Source organism: Epinephelus moara, chromosome 20 (genome assembly GCF_006386435.1).
Source record: "Epinephelus moara isolate mb chromosome 20, YSFRI_EMoa_1.0, whole genome shotgun sequence".
Classification (NCBI taxonomy): domain Eukaryota; kingdom Metazoa; phylum Chordata; class Actinopteri; order Perciformes; family Serranidae; genus Epinephelus; species Epinephelus moara.
The window spans coordinates 18,375,571-18,400,069 of record NC_065525.1 but is presented as its reverse complement, the minus strand read 5'-3'; the positions used below and the strand labels follow the sequence as shown (position 1 = coordinate 18,400,069).

Sequence of the window (24,499 nt, the reverse complement as noted above, 5' to 3'; positions counted from 1 at the left end):
TTGAGTTCACCCCCAGAGTCAGACGCATCCCCACGAGGATGACTGACTGAAAAGCAAATGAGCTTATCGTTATGTTTTAATCAGTTTTGCAGCCAGTTTGCGAGTTATTACTCGTAGCCCGGTGGACTGAGAGCGGGACACAAAGGTCTTTCAGTCTGGCTGGTCTTTGCTAATGAAGACATGGAAACACTGCACTACAAATGTTTTCACTGTACTCCATTTCCTTGTGGCAAAACATTCAAAATGCCCTCAACCATACTACAATAAAAGAGGAATTTAATTTTCTGCACTCCCCTGGCTGGGACTAGTCTGAGAGAGCTTCATGAAGTGGATACCAGAGTCTTGGGTTTCATGTGGATTATGAGGAAACTTGAGGTTCGCTTAAAACTGGGTTAGGCTTTTATTGATACAGCTGCGTCTATGACAACCGCCAAAAGTAAACAAACAATGACACCACAAACTACCATACGTTAAGGCTGATTAGATCCAATAAAGGGGCTCTTGTTCTACGAGTCAGTCCTCTTTAATCTCTTTTCCATACACAGGGTACAAAAACATGTAGATATTGGCAAGGAAATAGAAACACTGTTAGTAACCACGTGTTCAGGAACATTTATACAAGATGATACCTGAATACAAGATGATATCTGCCTAACCAGTTTGGCTAGACTCTAAATAGTTCTTGAGACAAAACATTTTCATACCAGGTAGGTATGAGTATACAGTATTCATGTCATCATAATGTCTTGAATAATTATTTATATATAAAAATGCCATAATAAATCATGTGTTCAAGTGTCTCTGCAGTGCTGTTTGTCTGCTGTGGTATGCAGGTAGGAGAGGGATACAGGTTTACAGTATGGCTAGAAGAGGGTCTGTGCTACATCCCTCAAATAACAACACTCGGGCTGATGTGGATTTATAGCCCTTTCTCCTGAACCGTCACCTCTCTCCTTACCTGCAGCAGAGACTCTGCCTTCCCCAGAGCCTTTTCAGTCTCAGATAGCTGCTCCTCCAGCTCTGTCCCGTGAGCCTCCCGGCTCTGGAGCTCCACCTTCACGGCATCGAGGGATTCCTCTGGTCTGCTGGCGGCTTTCCCTTCAGTCTGGCTTTCCCGCTGGATCTCTTGCTCCAGCTGAGCGGAGCGAACGGAGAACTCGTGGAGCCGCCGTCCACAGTCGTCGAGCTTGGCGTGGAGCTCCCCCAGTTTCCTCCTCATTCCTCGCTCTCGCTCCACCTCTGCCTGAAGCTCTTCCTCCCAGTACTGCTCGTGGGCAAGCTCTGCCTGGTTCCTACGCATCGCTATCTCCAGAGCGTCCAACTCTTCTTGCAAGCGAGCGTCAGAAACTGGTGAGGGACATGGAGATGGGTAGGGACGCTCCCAGGTATGTGACTCCCTCTCTAGGGCTTCTAGCTGGGCCTCCATAGCCCTCAGTCTCTCCTGTTGTTGAAGAACCTTCCTAAAGACCTCCTCTTTGGATGGGCCTATAGGTGGTGATGGAGATGGGGATGGCACGTGAGGGGATACGGGGCTGGGGGAAGGGGAGGGGGAGGTTCTTTGCTCTGGAGAGTCCCGAGGAGACCTCTTTAACTGTTTGGCTTTGGTTTTAGGAGAGGTGGATGGCCCCAGGTTAAAGGTGAGTGCTTTCTTAGGTTGGCTGCGTTTTGAAGGCTCTGGCTCAGGATGCTTGGGCAGCGGGGGTGGAGTTGGTCTGTCCTGTTTTGAGTTGGGTCCATCACTGCTGCTAGGGCCAGTGCGGCGCAGGAAGAACTGAACTTCACTGCCATGTTGGCCTAACTTAGCCAGAGACTCCAGAGGCTTCTCTGTGGCCAACAGTTGCCTCTCTGTATCTCTAAGACGCTGGATCAGAACATAACGGCCTGTCTGACCTGGGGACAGAGAGAGACACAGAGTGAGTACAAAGAAATAAACCCACAAACTGAAAGACAACACAAACACTACCATATCAAACCAAAGATGCTGCAGGACACTCAGCTTTTACAAAAAAGTGTATTACATAAATCTGCCGAGACCTTTCTTCTCCTTTAGTGTAATTACAGCAGTTGGTTTGACTCCTCCTTGCACTTTTATGCAACTAACACCAAGTGAACAAAGGCCATCAGACACAGTGTGATGATGCTGATACCTTTAAATCTCTGCCTCCGTGGACTGGAATAAAAGGCTGCTGCGTAAGACTCACACAACATGTAAAAAATGTTCAAATAAACTGAAGTTTCCACAAGGACCTTGAAATTAGGACAAACCCTCCCTGATGACTTGGCAGGCAGCTCACTCATGGAAGGAGGAGAGTGCTAAATCTGGATTTATGTTGTTCAACGCCGCTGCAGCGTAAGGCTTGAATAAAGCCGGAGGATACAGGGACAGAGAGCCGGCTCAAATCCAAACTGACCCGCTGACAATCCAACAGAGTGCTCAATTCGGGTCGGTGGAGAATGAAAAGGTGAGAGCAAGAAGCGGATTGCTGCAACCTTAGCATGTACAAGTTGATTTGTCTGCATCAGATTCTCTTTGCTGGCCTGTTATCTAATCACTTAAGGCTGTTAAGTTAAACTGTCAAGCAGACAAACAAAGTGCCAAGTAACAACAGCTTGGAGGATGATTGAACATTTTGAGGTACTCACCAATGGCCTGGGCCAGAGCGATGACTACATCCTGGCAGGACGTCTCCTCAGACAGGCCGCACACGACCCGCACCACTCCGTCCACCCACACTTTGAGCTCCATCTGGGACCGAGCAGGACAGGGTGAGGGGTAAGATGGGCTTCAAAACAGATCACTTCAGCTTGGTTTCACTCAACTCAACACCGCATGGCACTGATTCTAAAAGACAAGAACAGAGAGTCATGTTGGAGGTGTGCTGATACGAGTCGTCATTAAACCAGAAATCCGATTTTCCTGTTGTAAGAGAAGATTTTTTTGTCAGTGTAGTAACAATGGCAAGCTCTTCACAAAAAAGACACCACACCAGGTTTCTCCAGGCTTCACTGATGATGATGTAATCTTATCCCAACATGTGACATAACTTGTTGATAACCTAAACAAAACACACTGGAAGATGTCACACACACACACACACACACACACACACACACACACACACGGCACCTTCACTTGTTAGTCATTTTGTTGAAATACCAGTTTCTACACCAAACAGTGCTGACGTCAGAAATGTTCTGTGCTGAGTGAGAGTATGATTGAATTGTAAATTTTGAGACCAGCAGCCGAGGGGTAGAGCAGTGTAGCATTTTGTTAAGTTCCTAGTGGTTAGTTAAGAGCCCCGGCAGTATCTTGTGGACCTGGAAGCATAAATGCCAATCTGTAACCCAATTAAACGCTCTGCTGCCCTCCTTCAAAGCCGTTATGATAGCTTACTGCCGAGGGGAACGGACAGGGAAAGTGGAGCAACTCAAGTGTGTCTATGTTTGGGAGAGGGTGTTTGTGCGGGGTAGAAATACATAGAAACACGGCAGGAGAGATAGGACAAGTGTGTGTCTGTGTGTGTTTGTGTCCCTCGGTTTGATCCCCCCCCTCAGCAGGACCAGAACTGGGTCTCATCAGACTTCAGAGAGCAGATCAGCAGGTTGCCTAACACGCGTCTGGGCAGCAGGTTTAACCTAAATGAATATTATGTTCAGTCCTCCCTCCGTCTGTCTGTGCTTTTTTTTTTTTTATAGCTAAGCTTCAAAACAAGGTAATAAAATACCGCAGTGCTCATAAAAAGTGAAATGCCTCAGGCGGTGGTAGGATTATCTATAGAACTTGGCACAGTAAATGAAACTTTGTAGCCTAGGTGGGTTAAAGACAACTCTTCACCCAGAGTCAGACAGATGGTGTTCTCTTTCTGTCTGTTTCTCCGGTTCTCAATGGGAGGTGTTTAATACTGAGCCCCACCATTATCTTGCCCCTCATTCAGTGCCTGGCTCTGCTCCACTGGCTGCCTATAGGGAGCTGCTTTGGAGGAATGCACTGACTTCATCTGCCAGCCGGAAGAATTCCTGCTTTTCTTAACAAAGCCCTCGCCCCGCCCCTCCTCTGCCGCTGACCTGGCTGCCCCCCCGCGCCACCATTACTTCTCCGCTGTTTAGACGCCAAACACAAACTCTGCTGGGGAGCAACAGCCAATCTGATGTGGCAACAACATCACACAGCTCAACGTGACACCACATACGGAGGGAATGACGGCACAAGCTCAGAGACTGAACCCAGCGGATCAAGATCACAGGAAACAAGCGGGAGATAGAGACGGATGATCACATGTGGTAGAAATTCTTTTGAGTTATGCAAGCGCGGTGATTTCATATGGGGGAGAAAGTTGATATAAAAAAGGGAGTGCTTACCGAAATCAAACAGCAGAAATTTCAACACAGCTGAGATGTGGATCTTTTAGAGGGTACAGAGTGTGCTGTGTCGCAATACATAATTAAGCCTAACTGGTTGAGTCACAGAGTCAGCAGACAATCATTTACTTTTGCTTTGAGGCTTCTTTTTAAAAGACGCAGAGGTGAACAGGAAGAAATACTTAAAGTCGTCAAGCCCCATGCATAGGAATGCTACCTTACTGGCCAGGGCCAAACTTTCCTCTTTGCAAAAGCATCTTCATACCTTAGAGTAAACTGAGAGGAAACTGTTTACATAGCTTTAACAGAGGATGAACTCTTGAGATTTTTGTCAAATACATGCCTGTGTGCATAGGGAAAATAGGTCCTACCTAACTGGATTTGACACAATTTGCATGCTCGCTGAAGAATAAACTTGCAGGCAGTACCCCACCTAAAGGTTTCTGTATCTGTCCAAGATCCCTATGTACCGTAACAATCTCATTAAACGAGAACACAAACACACAAACATCTCTCAGAATGTCACTCTCCCATGATGCTTAGTTCTCGTCCCTCCTGGCTGGTGAAATGTGATAATCTGCACTAACAGGAAACAAACAGGCCTGTGAGTCTCAGGTTGCTGTCTATTCTCTTTGTCACAGGCATAACAACACTGAGAACCAGACATCCGCCTGACCCAGCTCCTTTTCACAGCGCAGCTCTGGAGTCCTGTGTCACCTCTCATTGAAATACAGATGGAGGAGAGGCACCTTTATACTGTTTGTGAAACGAAGTCTTAGAATCGTGAAGCGTACCATCGACGTCGGCTCTGAACAACGATGATGGGGGCTGACATAATGTTCAAAATACTGCAGAAGCCAAACAGTCTGTCAATCAACATGTTTGCTATCCCAAAATGAGGGTGACTCTACATGTGCAAAGTTTGGTTTCAGAGTCAACATGCAAATGCTGTTGACAAACACAGGCTGCAGACTGCTTTGCACGTGTTCATAGCCACCATGCATGTGCACTCATTCTAATCTAAGCCACTAAAGTTATCCGAAACGCATAATTTTATCCATATGACAACACTCACACTTCCACACCCCACCCTTTAACCTCAGGTCACCACCAAAACAGAAAAACACGTCCCAAACGCCCACCTCTACTTTCACCCAAGCCCCACCCACCCAGAACAACACAAGAAACAGTTTCAGTGAAACTCTGAGCTCTGGTCTGTCATGTGTTTTTCTCAGGAGGAAAGGCATCAAGAAAATGTACCACTTTGGAGGTAATAAGGAGACTGAAGCAATCAAAAATATCACACTCCAGGCTCAGACACGAGCACATCCACACCAAAAAAAGCCACTTGAGGAGCTTAAGTTGAATTAATAAAAAAGACTAGCCATACTGCGTGATGAAAGGGAGAGAAAGACAGACAGTGAAGAGGATAGACAGTGAGCAAATGAGACAGAGAGAGAATAAACGTGGGGGTAAGAGAAGTCTGACAGATAGACAGATAAAGAGTGGTAGAGAAAAGAGCAGTGATTGGAGCCATGTGCTATTCCCTCCTCTCCCCTCTCATCATCGCTCACCCATCCAGCTAACCCGCTTTGCGTCTTTCATCACCCTGTCTGTGCCTCTGTCTGTCTCTCTTCAATAACAGCCTCCCGGCTCCTCGCTGAATTCGTCTCGAGGCAGAAGTGGTAAGCGACGCAGCCCTGGGCTTGATGCAGCTCGCCTGTGTGCCATCCGGTGTGAGCAACAGTGTCGGGCTGTGAATTAATGGGCCTTTTTGGACAAGCTGGGCACAGAGAAGTGTCCATATGCCAGAACTACAGCATGGGAGACACCTACTCTCTGCTTTTTCTTCCTTACACATGAGAAGAATCCAAAAATTAGACACTAATACCCAAAAAAAAAACCACACACACATGCAAGCACAAACACTCACGCAGCTGGACAGACACACCCTTAGCCCTCGAATTCCTTTTGAAAAGATTCAAATCTGTTAGTCATGAGCAGTGTTGAGAAACATGTGGAAAAGAGTTGAGCTTATCAAGAAAAATTCCACACGAGGTTATACATGTACTGTAGCTTCTCAACACCTGAGCCCTTAGGCTACATGAAGAGTATGCTTACTGGGTGTGTAATGTGTCTGTGAGCGAGGGAAGCACAGAACACTGTGTCATGCTGGTACAATGGTCAAAGGTTGGGTATGGTTGCGTTCATGTACGAGCCTGTATGTGTAAGTGTGTCTGCAAGCAGACGTGCCATTTAGGCCTATCTTTATGAGATGCTGCTCCAGCTCAGGGTGATTACTGTGCTATCTCTGCAGCAACAGTAGTCCAGGGAACAATGGCAAGAGTAAAGGGAAGAGTGTACATCGCACACAACACACAGGAACACAACAAGAAGTGGACAAACAGTTATCCCTATCAGTATCAACAGAGAAAATAAGACCCTGGTCCAGGCTGGGTAAAGTGTACATAATGGGTTAGACAGTGCTGTTAGAGGACAATGAACAGTGCTGGGAGAAGCGGAGTCCTCTGTGCCACTCTGGTCCAGGTTGGCAGAGACACACAAACACTCAAAGAGCCAGTAACATGCTGGCACCGAGCAGCCTGGTCTCATCTGTACTGCAGAGACACTATTGTTGTCCCAGTTCCACACTCAGCAGACAGTGTTGCCTCTTTTGTGGCCCCTGGCATCGCTTGGTCGTCTGCCGTGCCACGCCAGCTTTTAGTGCCATTCTGCTGTGTCCACATGTTACTGCAGATAAAACTAATAAAATGGAGGACAGACACTTTCTTTTGTCCTCCCTCGCCTCCCGTTTTGCATTCTTTATTCCTCCTCCCCCTTCTTCGTCGTCCAGTGTTTCAGCCAACAAGTGAGCATAGTTTATGTGCTCAAGGACCGATGAGAGCAAAAACAAACACAAAAGACCAGAATATGCCTGTGGTTGAGTGCAGCACGACGATTATTCATAATGGCAGAAAGATATCTTTTTGCTTCAGTAATTAGAAGTGGTTCTCTGTGGAGATCTTGTTAGGAATCACATGGGTATTCTCAGTCACTGCTTTATTACACAGCAAGAAAAATGTCTAATGCCTGCTTATACACTCACTCCAAAAGTGTGATGATACACACACACACACACACACACACACACACACACACACACACACACACACACAGGAATCATACTGTACCGGGACTTTAATCATTTCAAAACGCATACAAACAACTTATCTGGCTCAGGGATCTATCATTGCTTATGCAAGTGCTTAAATTTGGCCAGAAGTACCCAGGTGGTGCTGAAAGCAACCAACTGTGTGGAAAAAAACCATCATCATCATCATTAACGATGAGCGAGCTTTTGCAGTCATAGCCTCGGGGCTCCGGAAAGCTTCCCTACATAGAACTTTAATGAACGAGGCTTTTTACAATTGTCACTTAGTTACTTTTATATTTCTCATTCTCTTCTCTTGTACCTGCACTGTTTGTCTTTTTTGTCATTGTAATTTGCATGATCAAGTATTCTTTGGCTACTTAACATCTCATTTTAAAACATCAGAACTTTTCCTAACAGCAAAAGTTGCTTTAAAGATTAAACTGTGCTAATCCCCGTTTAAAACACCTGTACAAGCTAGGACCAACTTAGACCTCAGGCAAATATAAGGGATATTTGCCAAGATGTTTTGTTACATAGCAAAACTGACAGGCCTGGCCTAGCCTTATCTCTTTAACTGGTCATGACTGTATCTTCGAAAGCTTTCGTCTTGACAGATCTGAATGAAGATCTGTCAAGAAGACAGCAATGCTTTCTAAAGTCTCCAAGAACCAACAGTAGCTCCCACAACACCATAAATCCCATGAAGAAGTCATTATCAGCGGGGCTCCAGTGCCTGCGGTCAGAGAGCAGGGAGTGGTCCACTGGGTACATGAGGAAACTAGATCCAAGATCTAAGGGGTTCTATTGAGCGATATTAAATCTTAATAACTTTCCAATGTAGACATATCTCCAACGCAGGAGATTATTTGCTTTTATAGTTTGTGACAAGGCAGTAAAATGTTGGAAAAATAATTAAGTTGCAGCTGGATGGTTGAGTTTGTCTAGGAGGTGTTAACAAAACATCAAACAGCAGCCTGTTCACTTTGTGGTTTGTGGAAGTTGCTCTACTTTTGAGAAGAAAACTAGGTTATGTATGTTTCTGTTCACGCTGCCGAGATAACATTTAATTTGTGTGCGGGCATTAGTGTTTAAACATTTGTGCGACTGTGTATTTCACTATGACGGTGACTGTGACTGTGCTGCTTCTTCCTCCTCACAGTTAAAGGCCAGGCTGCGGCAGGCTCTCCAGACACGCTGCTTGTTAATTAGACTGAACGGTTGCCTGGTTCCCCGCTAACGGAGCTTCACTGAAGCTTCAACACGCCTAATGAATAATGCAATTTCTCACAGCACATTAATTTGGCAAATATTTCTCGGAACAAAAATCCAAATGCTTGTGACCGACCAGCTCTTTGAAAATGTCCCACGTCCGCCTGTGTCTCCCCTCTATTGACATGCTAATGACTCAGCGCCGAGGAATCAGAAACAGCACTAATAAGCTTTAGTCGTCATACTTGCATACAGGGATCTGTCGCTGCACCCTTCAGCCTTCTCCATTATAATGATTGGCTCGTCCAAGTGTGAAATCTCAATGAGAGTGGATCAGCGGTTCATTAATGCAGGGGACACCTTTGCCTCTAAATCAAGGGCAAATATAGGCAGTGGTAGCTGGTAATTACAAAAGTAGACTTGCTAGTATAAAGGTTGCAAGCTCAAATCCCACATCAGCTGTACAAATGGACAAATTATTCAACTCTTTGCTGCTACATCTCATGTCCACTCACTAAACATACAAGCCGTGTAATCATTGTGCATGTAATTGATGATTAAGGGGGGTTTAAAGGTTGAGGTCGATTACTCCAGTTGATCTGAGGCGGGCCATGACATGGTTGTTCAAAGTCTGGCCATCACCTGTGGCTGTCACTACCACTACAGTCACACTGTGTAAAACAGCACTTAGTGAGAAATCCCAGTCATCATGAATCACCAGCAGCACTCACACAGACAGATGGCAACCTGGCCTGAACCACAAGAGAGAAGGAAATGGAGAAGGTGTAAGAGAAAGAATGTTTATTTAATTTCAACTCAAAAATGCTCAGAAAGAAGGGTTTTGTTATTCTAACTTTGAAAATATAAAGAAACCCTGGCACACTTATGAGTTTCATTGAAAAGCAATAAGGTGAATTCCAATGAGCGTGTGGCCACAATAGTTTACACAGCCCTGACCACAATAAAACACTTCTACATTATTCAACTCACTGAGTGAGAGACTTACTCATACCTTGTTTGGCAGTAGTCATTCACTTGTTCGCTTCGATACCGGAAAACCGAGCCGAGGCGAGTACATTAGATACCAGGAATTTGTTTGCGCTGACTCATGGATCCGCCTACAGAGCCAGCAGCTAATGTTGAGAATGATAATGCAGGACTGCACACAGCCTGTGGAAGACCGGGCAGAGCTGGCGTCCACCGAGAGCTCAGCTCAGGATGAGTGGTTCGACTGCCTGCAGGCTGAGCCCTACGAGTACAGGAGTTTGTATTGTTGGTTGAGCCAGGGAAGAAGGCTCTTTCAGACTGCTGATGGGCACCCATGTGTAATTATATACTCCCGACCTGACTCAGCAGTGCTTGCCAGGGAAGGAGGACATCGCTCTGTTCCCAGCAAAACTCATATGTACACTGCACACACACACTACAGAACACACACACACACACATATAGGTTGTGCAGTGAGTGCATGCACACATGCATGCAGCCATGCAGACATTCATTTATCACAGAGCCAAAATAATATGTTGCATAGACGGCAGACAGGCTGACTCAAACCTATAGATGATTCATGTGGGACTAAAATAACATATAACTGTAAAAGTGAACCCACTAATTTAAAAGGATGCAATTTACACCATATGAATGGAAATTAGTAGCTTTATAATTACCAACAAATGCTATTTATAGTTGAGTTTTTCGCAGGTGCGTGTGTGGGTGCTCTGCTCTCACTTCCTGCGTGCGTGTGTCATTGAGGAGTCAGGAATGCCACGGCCTCCAGTGTCACAGGTTTGAAGCTAAACTCATTAGTAATTTAAAGGTCGCTTCCATGTCTGCTCATATCAATTATGCACACTTTTTTTGTTGTCTTTTTTTTGCCATCTTGGATTCTTGAAGCACAATGTAACATAAGGCCTGAAATTATGCACAAGAAAATGTTGAATGTCATTTAATTTAGTCCAAAAGTCCTTCGACTGTAGAGTTATTGAAGGAGGGCTATTTTGTCAGTGAGTGAGACTGGTGTTAGTCTTTCATCATACTTTAATTCCATGCAATCCATGATGCAATATACACTTGCCAGTCCTTATCTGAGCTGAAGGGAATATTGCCATTAGCATGCCTGAGGAAACAAATATCTATGCGTTGCTGCAAAGAAAATGGCACACATGAGAGCTAAAAGCCGCAAACCTACAACTAGGCACAGCTCAAGCTGTCACATCATGTGCTACAGTGACATACAACACTTAAGTTCAGTCTTAGGTAAGGCAGTTATCAATCCAGGGCAGAGCAGGTGCACATTCTTGTACAGAGCTGGAACGGTAATATTACAACAAAAACATATGACTCCAGCAGAAAGAAAAACACAGACCCGTCTCCTGAATGAATGTCTTCACAGATGAAAGCGAACCAGTTTCCTTCCAAGACATCAATCTGAGGTCACGGACATTACACCACTAATGCAATCCATTCACTGCTGCTTTTGATTAGATACAACTTTGAAACCGAAAGCCAGAGTTCCCTGCTGTGACATTCTCTGAACAACAGCCAGGAAAGTTTGAGAGAAAAACCACAGGCAACATATTACGCCACTGCTAAGGTCAGCCTGCTATGCAAAAACATGTCTTCTCAAACCCTCCTAATATTTACCTAGGGAGTTCCAACATACCTGGCCCTTGGAGAGAGGGATACAGGTAAACATGACCATGGAATTAGAGAGTCAGCATGTGCGCGTATGCGTGTGTTAGACCTTCAGGTAACCTATTGCAGCGTGTAAAATCCTGTTACCGACTGATACGATGTTGTCTTTTCGTTACCATAAAGAGATTCATCCCACAAAAATGCTGTTGTGTGTGCTGAGATACGATTCATACTCAGGGAGGGGGGGCTTTTGAGCAGACAAGAACTGTGGAATGTACAATACGTCATTATCAAACTATGCACAATGTTTTGACTTTAGTTAATAATAAAGCTCTTGTATTGTGAACACACTTCCCAACATTTCCAGTCACACTGCTCACCTGTGGGTACGACTTTATCGTCATATTATAAATAAACAACCTCTCATGTAAAGAACAAGAGGGAGAAACTTCTGAAACATATTATTAGAACAGAGACTGGAGCGGAGATATGAGTTTAGTTGGTGCAAAAATAGAAATAACTCTCAAACAGGAAGAAAAAAAATGATACAATACGTGAACAAGTATAAGAGGAACAAAAGGACTATTACCAAAGGTGGTCAGGCAGAGTGCAGCTTTTCCCTGCAGGCATCAATGAGATATTTTATTTTTTGAAAGCATGAATGAGCAGAGGTTCACCAGTAACCAGTGCCAAGAAAATGAATCTTGCTGGGATGTTTAATGTGTTGGGAAGACAATAAAACCATGTTAACGATGGTGTCAATGCAACTATGGCAAGATACTGTTTAAATGTGTCCACACTAAAACCACTGGCACACCACGCCATGACTTTTGGGAATGATAACAAAACTCTTTCCATTGTGTTATGTAGCCTTATGAGAACACTGCCGAACTAAGACAGTCACATTTAAATCACAAAGTATCTCAAGTAAACATGACTAAAAATCTCACCAGACATTTGATACAGCTAGGTTTTGACACATAGTTCTTGGTTGAAACAAAAAAAATATCGAGGGTTATTACCCAGCCCTAAACGTACCCATCTAAAATACACAGAAAGTAAAGGGTGGAATCTGTTTGTGTTGCATTTGGATCACAAGCCTTAGGGTGGGCCTCTCAATACGCCTGATTTATAGTCTGATGGGGAGGTATCACACACGACTCTCTCCCTGTCATTACTCCGAGGAGGAGCAGCCATCACGCCTATCAGAGCAGTGTGTGGGGAGAGGATGTATGGACGGTAAAGATGAGTAAGGAAAAGGTGGGAGGGCAGGGTGCAGATTTATGGCTAATTCCCAGTATCCTAGGAGCACCTTTAGGACCAAGGCGGTATATCTGTCTGTGGTGCCCCTTCACTTCCAGGGAGCTGCCTTTCACCGCCCTGACTCAAGATCACCAGGGTGATCTTTGGCATGGATTCACATGCATATACGCACTGCTGAATGCTGGCAAGGCTGCTGTTGTTGAGTTTACATATGAGAGATAAGTCGGCTACCCCTCTGGAATGACAAAGCAAGGGGGAGGAGGGGTGATGAAGGGGAGGCTGGACAAGACAGCACAAAGATAACTGTTTGTCAAAGAGGGGAATATTCAACAGCAGGCAGACCGGCACAAACACCATGTCTGAATTATGTCAGATTGAAACTCGCCAAACAATTCCTGTGGTCGGTTTCGTAGGGATGATGACTGGGGCTTTTCATGAGGATCCTGTTCTATGAAGCAAGTTCACCACAATATGTGTATGTGTATTAAGTTTGTATTGTAATCCTGGAACAGTTCATGTTCCACATTTTAGGAAGATTCAGGTTTCATTCTGCCAAGGCGCCCAGGCAACTCAGTAAACCTGAGTCTTGGAGCAGGGCCCAGGTCTGACTCAAACACTGCACCTTAAACCGCAGAGAAGCGGGTAACTTGACGCTGACAGTATGTCTTATCTGCTCATCTCTACGGATGAGAAAAGTGTCCGCTTTGGGCTCTTTGTCACTGAGCGGGAAGCATGGCAACCTAACAGATACACTCATATCCATGTCGAGTAGCACAGATTCAGCTGTGAAAGGTGGAGGTTTGAGTATATTCCTCGTACATGCTGGTGAACTGATGGAATGGAGATGTATGTGACAGTTCACTAGGACTTGTTTGTATCACAGCAGGATTATGGGAAAACAACTAGCCTGATTTTTGAAAAACTCAGTGGAAGGGTGTTGCACAAGCCAAGGAAGAACCCACCAAATAATGAAACTGATGTTGGCAGCTAGTGGTGCAGTGCTAACAACAGCAAGGGTGCTGACAGAGCTAACACTATTAATGGGGGTTAGCTCATGCTTACAGAGGCGACCTCGGGGGGAACTGGAGGGTGGTTGTGGGTGTGGCTTCTGTAATGATATCGTCCCGCCACTATGGGTCAGGACAGCATTATCCGTGGTAACAGCCACATGGGCGACGCCGGCATTTGGCCTTGGCAGAATTCTGTGCTCTCTGAGTGTCCTTCTAGTTTGTTAAGAGCTTTTGAGACCCACTCCTAAAACAACTGCAACACCCATCTTTAATGCTGCTGTCACATGCTTCCACCTCGTCATCATTAGTTTAAAATCTGCATACAAAACAAAGCAATGCTTTAATATTTAGTATACTTGTCATGCGATTTCTTTAGCAAATCATATAAGGAGGAATTTATGTTGATGAAAAGATGGCACATTTGAAAGACTTTATATTTTGGAGCTTTTTTAAATTTATTAATATTATTCAATGTATTTTTGTCAAATTATTGCAGTTCAGATTTTTCCCCAACCTCACTGCAGACTGCGCACCAATGTCAGTGTGTGTACCAGTGGCTGCCATCTACCCATTTGCTTGTTTTGCTTCTAATGTGCTTGATCAAACACATCTACATCCAATGACAGGTCTAACGTCAAGGCTCCTGGCGTGACAGACGAGTCTGTCAAATCCACCTGCCTCTCTCCTCCCCTGTCTGTTGATTTAGTATCTCCAAGCCCCGAGGCAGACATTTTCTCTTTCTTTCTGGCGTCTTGACCCCCTCTCCTGGCCCTGTCCGGGGCCCTTGGCTAAGGCACCATGTTATTTACTGCCCAGAGAGCTCTGTGTGCAGAGAGTCAACACAGCATGGCTGGTTGAGCAAGGGAGCAACCTGCTGCTCACTCTCACATACACATCCACGGATGCGTGCAAACACACACATGTAGTCATGTGACAGTCCCAGGGGGCTGGCAGAGATGTTTACCCGCGCGACAATCACTACACACAGTAGAATTGAGAGCCATGGACGGAGAGACAAACAGACACAGACATCTATAACCTCAGCGACTATAACCTGCCAGCGGTTTCAAGCTGTTACAACAGAACAGGAAATGTGAAGCTATGGGTTTGATGACGTGACAGTGCAAACACCCACGAAGGCTACGGAAAGTTCACCGTGACAGGACATGACAGCATTCACTCAGGTGAACTTTACAGTCAGGTGGACTCACCTGGGAACATATCCTTAGGTTGACTGAGCTCTGTGAGGACATTCTGAGAGTAGGTGGTTTAATCTGACGTCTGACCTGCACATGTTTGATGAATGAAGAGAGATTCAGGCTAAGGATGTGTATGTCGCCCAATGACCTAAAACTATTTTGACAACATTTCCTAAAAAGGTTGACTGAAGACAAAAACAAGTACAATGCCTCGCAGTTGGCAACAAACTATCCCCTCAGGGATATGTTTCTCAAACCTCCAGCTGAGATCAAAAGACTTGTACACTCGTTTCTGATCAGTCCAGAAATTTCGGCAGTTTTACAACACAAAAAAACTGTTTTCAAGTGCTCTTGAAAGGTTCATGTCTTAAGATCTAAAAGCAGTGAAATTCCTTCTCCAAATCCCCTCCTTCCTCTCGGTAATTATAGCCTCCCAGCTGACAAAGTACAGGTCTGTTGTGTTTTTCTTTGCCTCCTCGGATACAACAGGTGAAGCGAGGCCTGTGTTTGCTGGGCTGGATGCCAGTCTCTTTCTGGTTCTGCTACCCAATTACATAATATCCTTTCCTGGGACAACAAAAAAACACCTGGGGAGTGAAGGAGAAACAGTCCTATTTCTTAAAAAATGTACCGTCCAGAAAATCTCGTAAGAAGGAAGATATTTTCTTTGCATCACTGATAATTTGTAACCTTGTACAACAGGCTGAGTACAGCATCCTGCACAAGAAAAACAGAATGTTCCCCTTTATGAAATCCTGAGGGAAAAGTCTGCCATAGTAAACTTGGTGAGGATGATTTATTTAGAAGAGTACAGATGATTTGATAAATTGAAAACTGGGTTGACTTTGGATTGGAAATAGGGGTGTGAGGGAGGATGAGGGAGCAGGGTGTGAGGGATGTGAATGTGATGCAAGGAGGACTGGGATCAATCTTTTATCACTGCAGTGTGCTTTCATCCCTAATGGATCCGACATGAGCACAGCACTACCTTCCGTCACATTGCACAGGCAGGGGAAGGACGCACGGAAAGAACAAGAGGGAGCGAGAGAGGTAGACGGAGCAACACGTGAGAAAGAATGAAGAGAGGGAGGGAGAAAGTGGCTCGAACCACCTTCCCGAAAATAATCGCAACCCCAAACATGCAAACATATTATTTCGCAGACATGCTGTCACAGAGTTTCCAATTACCTCTGGCCCTGAGTGCATCCGCAGGAGTTGGGGAAAAACACTTCTGATAAGGAGGGCGAGAAATTAAGTCACTTCACAGCATGAAGAATGACTTTGAAAATTCCCATCAAGACTCCCAAGAGATATCTCAGTGTGCATGGGTGGACTTGCCTTCCTTGCCATGCGAGCGGAGTGACAGACAGACATCCTGACAGGGACACAGACAGACAGAGAGACAGACAGACAGACTATTCTAGAAGAAGAGGAGAGTCCATCTGTGTATTCGAGCAGTGAAAGAGCAGTAAAAATAACATTGCGCAGAACAAGGCACGACGACTCTCAGAGGACACTCTGCTCTCTCCATGCTGAACAGGCTCATTCATGTGATAGAAAATAAGAAATATCTAGGCAGTGAGGGAGACACAAAAGGGAAGGGGAGAGAAAAGAAGTGCTAACTAAACAAGGCTGGCAAGAAAGTTGAAAGTTTTATAATGTGTTCAGACTGCTGGCAGCCACATCATTATCCTGCCATCTGATAGTTGCTTTAAGTAGGATATCTTTAGTGCTTCAAAGAGAGGAGACATTTAGCAGCACATTATATCACCACTGCTCCGCGCTGTCCATCAAGTAACTGAAGCAAACATACTCAACTTCCTACATTTTACTAGTTCCAGGTAATAAATAGGCTTAGCACAACTGGTTTCTCAGGAAGCGTGTGGTATGCAGAATGAGTATCAGCACCTGACACAGGTCAACTGGGACTAATGGCTAACTTCCACTGCATGGTTGGGCTCGACACAATTCATTTTTAGAACCAGGTGCTTCTCTCTATTTCGATCTCCACAGCAGGTAGTACCTCCTCAGTGTAGGTGGGATTCCCAGCTGACGCCATAACGACACCAAGTAAAACTGCCATGACATCATCTTCAAGGTGACAACCAATGAATCCTTTCGTAGATACCCTATCAGAGGAACTTCTGCGCGTAGTGGACGGTGTAGTTTTACAGGCTGTCATTTTATCTGGGTAAATAACTACCAACTTTTGCTGTTTAATAAAAAGGACAGGTTCATATCAAGCCGCAACCTCCATGGCTGAAGCAAACACAGATGTGCCAAAAACTCCCACTTGAGGCTTGCTCCAGAAGCCAGTCAATCCCACACGTTAAAATGCCCAACTTTCCAATAGAAACAAACATATTTACAGCCTGGTTCAAAAAATGGTTTCTGTCTGTATAGCTAGGGGATTTTCATATAACTCACCATATAAATTTTATTAAGGCTTAAAGTTACACATAATTATGCGTGGGCCGCTTTTAGTGATAGGCTGCCTGCCAATAGTGTCCTCAGCTTCTTAGTCAGATCAGCCTCTCGCCCAAACATGGTCATTTCTTGCTCCAAAAACCCAAGATGGCAATAGCCAAAATACTGAACTTGAGGCTTCAAATAGGAGTCCACCAACCAATGGGCAACGTCACAGCAGCTCCATCCATTATTTTTCCAGTCTATGGTTTGTACAGGATGTCCCGTGTTGCCAAGTGACGATCATCTCTGACCAATCAGTGATCTGCAGTGTTATAACTCCACCTTCTAGTATCGGCTCAGTTTGTTTTGAACCTCAACTGAGGTGATACCAAAGAAAGTGTCTGGTACCAGGTACTATCTACAGCTTTTGCTACATGAAACCAAAACAGAGTGAGCTGAGTTGTTTAGAGCCGTGCTGTACCATGCTGTGGAAACAAGTGTTACCAAGTGCAGGTGCATGTAACTGAAAAAAGAGCTAACAATTAAATGGGATTACTGGAACTAAACTAAATGAATGGGAGCCAAGTTAAATCCATAACATATGCTTGTGTCAACATTGTCCATTTGGTTCTTTCCCCCACAACAATTCATTATAATGACATTATCTCTCTGGAACCAAGTTCACCGTGTGCAATACACAAACAGAGATAACACATGGGGTATAAACTGTGTAACTCCCACAGTCAGTCAGGAACAAAAATAATCACCTCCCGAGGGGGGGTTGGGGGGGAGTGTGAGGAGTGAGGGGTTTCCAATCGATGGCCCCGATTGGATAACAAATACAGCCTGCTAATGAGCTCCAGGTTCCACTATCTGACACATACCATGCTGGCAAATGTTAAATAAGATGCTAGCCATGCATAACGATGAGTCAATGTTTAGATAGGCTTAGAGTGGTTTAGTGCGTTAGTGTTGGCATTTGAGATGTGTAGCACGTTAACAGTTAAATGAGATAGGAACACGCAGCGAGTGAGCTGAACTCTGCTTGTGCCCTCCATAAATTAATCTTTAATCCTACAGTGGTAAAAGGAGCAGCCTGTGTGATGGGAGACCTGTGCAAGAGATAGTCTGCACTTGTCTCATAGTTCCAACACACAAAAACGTGCACACAGAGGCCGGCTCTCTGACTCACACTGGGAGTATTTAAAGCACACACACAAAAAGGAAATACACAAAAAAAGCGAAAAAGCACGAGTGCCCAAAGAGTGGAGTTTCACCCAAACAGGTTTGAGTCCTTTTGTTCCATACTTGGGTGGCGGGTCTTGTGTCAACAGGTACATGTAATGACACAGCTCGGCTCCCCAAAGACGCAACACAAGATTCTCTTTGTTTCTCTGCCACTCACAAAAAATACACACACACTCTGGCACTTATTAATAATAACAGCTGTCTTTACACACATGCTGGGACACACAGCAAAGCCACAGACAAATCGGCTGACTTCAGAGAAACTTCACGACGCTGACATTCAAACAGGCAAGGACACATTCACACAATCCCCAAAAGAAGCTCTTACACTCACCAAGTGAGAGGATCTCCTCCTTCTGTTCTTTGTCTTTATGTCCTCTGTCTGTTTACTGATTTTCTGTCTCTTTGCCTTACTCGGGGAAATCCTTTACTTCTGGCAGAGCAGCAGAGCCGGTTGTGCGGCTGGTGTGCGAGGCAGCGAGTGAGTGCGTGTGTGTGGGTGTGTGTGAGAGAGAAGCGTGCGAGTCCAGAGTCCGGAGGTCAGAGGCAGCCGGACGTGTTCGCGGAGAGATTTAAAAGGATGTCGCGACTCCTCCGCTGTATCTTACTGCCTTCGCCTTGCTTGCTGCCTCAGGAATGCACTTCTCCTGGGTGTCCTTACCACAGCCAAGATCTGAGAGACTGCCAGGCTTCTCTCTCACTCTCTGTCTACACCCCTCCTCCTTCTCTCTGTCTCTCACCCACACAGAAACACACCCTCTCCCTCTCTCTCCCTCTCTCTCTCCCCACCCTTTCTTGCCGTGCTGACAGATCAGGTACCTCCCCCTTTTCAGGTATTTGAAAGCGGGTTTTCGGCTTTGTCATTCTCTCTCTATATCAATTTTCTCAGTTACTCTCTTTGTATTCTACATTCCTGAATGACACAAAAGGCTGCTTGAAAGAAAGTGACACGATAAGACCAGAATAAACCTGAAACTCTTTGCATGCATGTGTATTTACATATGAGTCTCCACTGTTTGTACAATCTATAACTTCAGGCATTAGACATCCACCCTCTGGCCTCCAGTCACATGAACAGCTGATTACACAAATGAGTCTGTCAGGTGATTCTCTTCCTTTTCCTGGAATGAGGTCACAGTCCAGCAGACCAGGTGCAATTGGAGAGTGTGTGTGTGTGTGTGTCTGAGGTGGACAACGCCCTGTGGGAAAATGAGCGGATGAGTCAACCCAAATCTGACCACCCAGGTCCAAAAAGCAACACATGTACAAAACAAAAGCCTTATCGATTATTACTACTCTACATTCATTTATCAGACTGTGCCACAATCCTGAACCTTCTCTCCCCACTGCTTCCCTCCCACACACAAACACAGAGCTAAGACATGCGTGACCAATGGGTCCGGCAGAATGGGTGGGAGCCCCTCGGCATGAGCTGACACCTTTTTTCTATTGATACCTCTCCTCTCACTGTCGTCACATCTTCCTAAATCTTACATTTGAACCATTATTAGCCTCTTTTTCTGCATAAAGTAAAAGCCTATGAGTCTGCAGACTGTGCGCATATGATAATGACAGTAAAATCACGTGAATAAGCACACAGCCGAGCAGTGCCTGCTGTTATCAGCTGTTACTGTAAGATTACCAAGTCTGTGCCACACTGTTGGTGTGCAAAATGAATATGCCCATGGGAAAAAAATACAATAAAGACTTTGCAGGTTTGTTTAATTAGGTTTTAAAGCCGATACTAATATCAATATTTGACAATTTCACAATCTGCTAACTATATATGTATATCTGTGGATATCATTTTGCTTTTACAAATATCTAACACACACAAATGCTTTTGATGTCAATGCCCTATTTTTTTTTTTTACACAGTGACCAGGATATGATCTGAGCACAACATTTGACAGCTGAGAAATGACCTTTTTGGTGCTCTCTGGTGGATAAATTATGAAGTCACTGTTTCTAAACAACCTCGAAAATGTCTCTGGCACTCTGATACACACGCCATTACCGATATGTCCGTGATACGCCAATATCGGCCGATATCTCAATCGCGTTTTTATTTCAACCCAAATTTTTCACGTCCTTCTGGTTAAGTTATTTGTTTCGGCAAACATATCTACTTAAAGTCTCAGAATTTTTTACCATTTATTTGCAACTTTAATTTTATTTTCCATTTGTGAGCTGAGGATATTAGATGATGTTCAAACAAATGCTTGTCGCACAATAGTTAGAATTTGGTGGCAAAAAGGTCCAGGAAGGGATTCAAAAAGTTTAAAAGACAGCCACACAAAAGTCAAAAGAAAACACGAAGCCAGCTGCAAAAACCCACTAGAACATTTCCTGCATAAAGCCATTGCAGCTATGATTCAGCGGCAGCAGGCCATCGACAATACCTACTTCGTCCTTGTGTTTACTTTGCCTTTATCTGACGTCAGATTGTATTCTGATCAGACTAATGAGGACATGCAGTCACAGCGCCTAATAACCAGTGTGCACATTGTATAAAGCAGATGTTCCAAAAATAGACGTCTTGGATTAATTGCATTAATTTGATGAATTAAATCATGCAAACAATAGACCGCTGTGAAGAATGCCGCAGCTTTTAGCCAGGCTGAGTCACAAAGGCCCGCAGAGAGTCAGTTCACATCCATGTGAACCATTTCACTGTTCTGCCCATAAAGCAGAGCTTTTGGCACATCTAAGAGCTGTGTTGTCTGACAAATCACTTGTACCACACTCTGGAATAAAAGTGTGTGTGGGGGAGCCTCCTGAGGCATTGCTAAGGTACTGAGGGCCACAGTGAGAAGAGGCTGAGGTGCCAAGGAAGAGTGACGCTTTAAAAGCAGCAAAGAAGTAAGTACACTTTATGGATCTTCAGTGGCTGTGTGCTTGTCCATCGTCAGACCCACGCCAAGTTAATTTAAAGGCTTTTTTCTTGTAAGACATGACTAATCAATGGTTAACAGGCAGCGAGTCCTCCTTATCGCTTTGAGTCTGAAGATGGAAGGACAACAGGGCTAAAATGTGGTGGGTGGGGGTATTGTGATGTGATGTGGAGGATTATCAGTCCAAAGCCTTCCAGACTTCTCTGACACCTTCCAGGCATTCCTCAGGGAACCTCCCACTGCTGTGCCTCCCTCATCCCACCCGCCCCTGTCAAACCCCACATATCATCCCTCTTTTTCTGCGTGACTCAAACATTCTTACAACCCCCTTTCCTCCCCCTCCTCCTCCTCCTCCAACCCTCCCTCTGCATTCAGCAAAGAAAGCTAAAGAAAACAAAGACGAGGTCTAAAAAGCTTTAAAACCTGCGCTTTCAGAAGAAATCCTCCCCAATTTTGTACTTCTTTACCATTTATCCACATTGCACAAAGGCTTAAAACGCACTCAACTACATACTCTGAATGGCTGTTTGACTGCTTTCAATCACCACCTACTACCAAGTTAATACCTCCACAAATGATAGTAGGTATAAATTTGTCCCAAGAGTAGTGAGCAAGCCATAACTCAGCCCAGACGAGACAGGAAGATGGCTCTCAGGCTGAGAAATAGACTGGTTGGGGCTGGCAACAGTTCAATAGGTTCTGTGGAGGAGAGCAGAGTGAGGGGAATACATGCTGATAGTGTCTTTGTTGGCCATTATTCACCAAGAATGAATAGCATTAAGTTGCTGCCATGGCTCACCCCTTCCCGTCTTCCCTGTTGAAACCCCCAACACTTCTTCTCTCCCTATTTATTCAGGCTTTCACCGAAAACAGCCTTCAACAGGTGGACAACAGGTCGGTCCGGACTAAAGCCTGGAGAGTGAATGGAATGAGAGCAGACTACGTTAGCTCTATTTTCAGAAGCCCAAACAAGTTACAAAATCCTGAACTTCTGTTGACGTCGGTTTTCATATTCATGGCGAGCGACGCAAGGTAGTAATGCTCTGTTTCTGCCAAACACGCCTAAGTATAGCATTGCTGTCTCATTATGGTCAGGCCAGCGCTGTTGCTCCAGGAGTGTAGCTATGTCTTGTGTGTCATTATGACAAGCGCGATGGCTTTCGCCAGCGAAGGTAATTGCACTGTTGAGACGTAAATATAGCGCATCCCACACCATGGACGGACAAAGACTTTTGTTTTCCTCCCAGAAAACCTGGCTCAGGAGATGATTCATGTTTTGGAAGCAAGTGCATGTCACTATATCATCTCCGTACAAACAGCAGCTGTATTGAAGATACATTGCCGAGGTGAAGCTGAGGACAATCGGATAACAGGGGAGTACAAAGTGAAAATGACAGGAAGAGAGGGTCAATTGGATCAACATATACACTGCTGGTAAACAAACTTTGCATTCCTCCAAACACAGGATAGAATGGACGACAGAAAAAAAAAACACCTTAGCTTTTTTTTTTTTTCTTTCTGGACACTCTTTAGATCGCACTAACGAAGCACATAAGAGATTCTCAGTGGGCTTTTAGCAGCTTCCAAGTTGTCAGGACTTTGGCCGCACTCCGGCACGACTCTTTCTCTCCCTTTTTATTCAGAACCAGCCCAGACTGGCTCAGGAGTAAGTAACCACCATTCAAAAAGCACTCCTACCTCTCACATGGCCTCGTGTTGCATTTTTGAGGGGCTATATGGAAAGCTATTTTTACAGAGGAAATACATTTGTACCTGAATCATAGGCTGCAACGTCGTCCTTCAATGCTTTCAAGTGGTCATGTTGGAAGTGGCAAACTAGTGCTTCAGGATGTCTCAACTCCTTCCTTCATCCCCTCTGGCAATACCAGTTTGTTTCATCCTACCTCTAGATGTATAGTCATTCTCTGTCTCTTAAAGATAAGGCTGTACCATTAGTGTCACACTGTGCTGCTCGGTGCTGTTCTTATCAGTAAATGGAAATAGGCTACAGCCAGCCTGAGTGGTACAGGGAGAAAGAGGTGACTGCTGTGCGGACCTCAACTTTTCACTCATGCACAAAGTTGGATGGGATGTTGAAGATGGGGCTTTTTCATTTGCCCCTGTGTCTTCCCATGTAGGAAGTGCAAGTGAGCCAGGGAACAAAACAAAGTCAACAAGACGCAACTACCAGTGACCCCTTCCATACAAGCCTCAACACCTAGCTGAGCCAGGGTCTGTGACGTGAGTACATTTTAGAAGAGACATGTGACCGATGAAATACATTGTAATTGGCTGAAATACACGTGGGGAAGGCAGAATGCTTTGTGCAGTCTTGGCATGGCTCTTACCGGTACTTGAAAAAAATGTCAACAAAAGTTGCTTACAGGGCTACAGAAAGAAAGAGGGGCTTTCCACTTCTGTGGAGGCAACAATACTCCTGGGTGTGTTTTATAGTATCTTATATCAACATTACATATCAATAAGTAAAGGAATGCAACCAAATCTAAAGGGAACTTCATTGTTGTAAATATTTTGTATAATAAATCAGCAAAATTATGAGGAAAAAGAGTTACTTTTCCTTTTTTTTTTGGCTGCCAGGTCAGTAAAAATATACAAAGGACCGGTAAAACTATATTCTACTGGCTAAGTGGGCTGGTGGGAAATGTTGTGTTGGACACTGTGAGCTGAGGATCTTCGGGACAGAAAGGGAACCCAACCCACAGACTACAACCCTGGTCACTGCACACCATGTGCACTGACAGCAAGGAAACAAAGCCTGGGCAAGATGAGATATTGGCCTGTGGGGGGGTTTGAACTGCAGACTTAATGATAATCTCGGTAAAAACAAAAGCCGGTGGAGAGGGGCACTGGATGCACAGGAAATGCAAGTTAGTGACAGGGGAGCAACCAGGTGGGAGCGGGTCAGGGGTCGGAGGTGAACAAAAGCTTAGTAAGCCCCGCGCAGAGCGAGGCAGAGGCCCCCGGACACACTCACTGACGCCCAGTATGTCTGTCTGTCTACATGTCTCCGCCTCCAGTTTGTTTGCCTGACAATGTTTTCTTACATCTGTTTGTCCAGTCTAAGTGCTTTTTCATTTGTCCTAGGTATATACTGAG

The 24,499-nt window shown here is 44.9% G+C and overlaps 1 protein-coding gene across 3 annotated transcripts in view; it reads right to left on the bottom strand.

Annotated features, from left to right (window-relative positions):
• The window catches only part of rassf7a (Ras association domain family member 7a), a 34,984-nt gene that overhangs the window by 3,477 nt on the left and 7,008 nt on the right, over window positions 1-24,499 (bottom strand). For 2 of the 3 annotated variants that reach the window (XM_050073093.1, XM_050073094.1), the window contains 2 exons: window positions 2,644-2,842; window positions 959-1,890 (listed from right to left, as the gene is read on the bottom strand). In XM_050073093.1, coding sequence (XP_049929050.1) covers window positions 959-1,890; window positions 2,644-2,746 — 1,035 coding nt within the window. In that variant the 5' untranslated portion in view covers window positions 2,747-2,842. Of the gene's footprint in view, window positions 1-958; window positions 1,891-2,643; window positions 2,843-18,822; window positions 19,241-24,499 lie in introns of those variants that run through there. The other variant, XM_050073092.1, reaches the window with a different exon arrangement.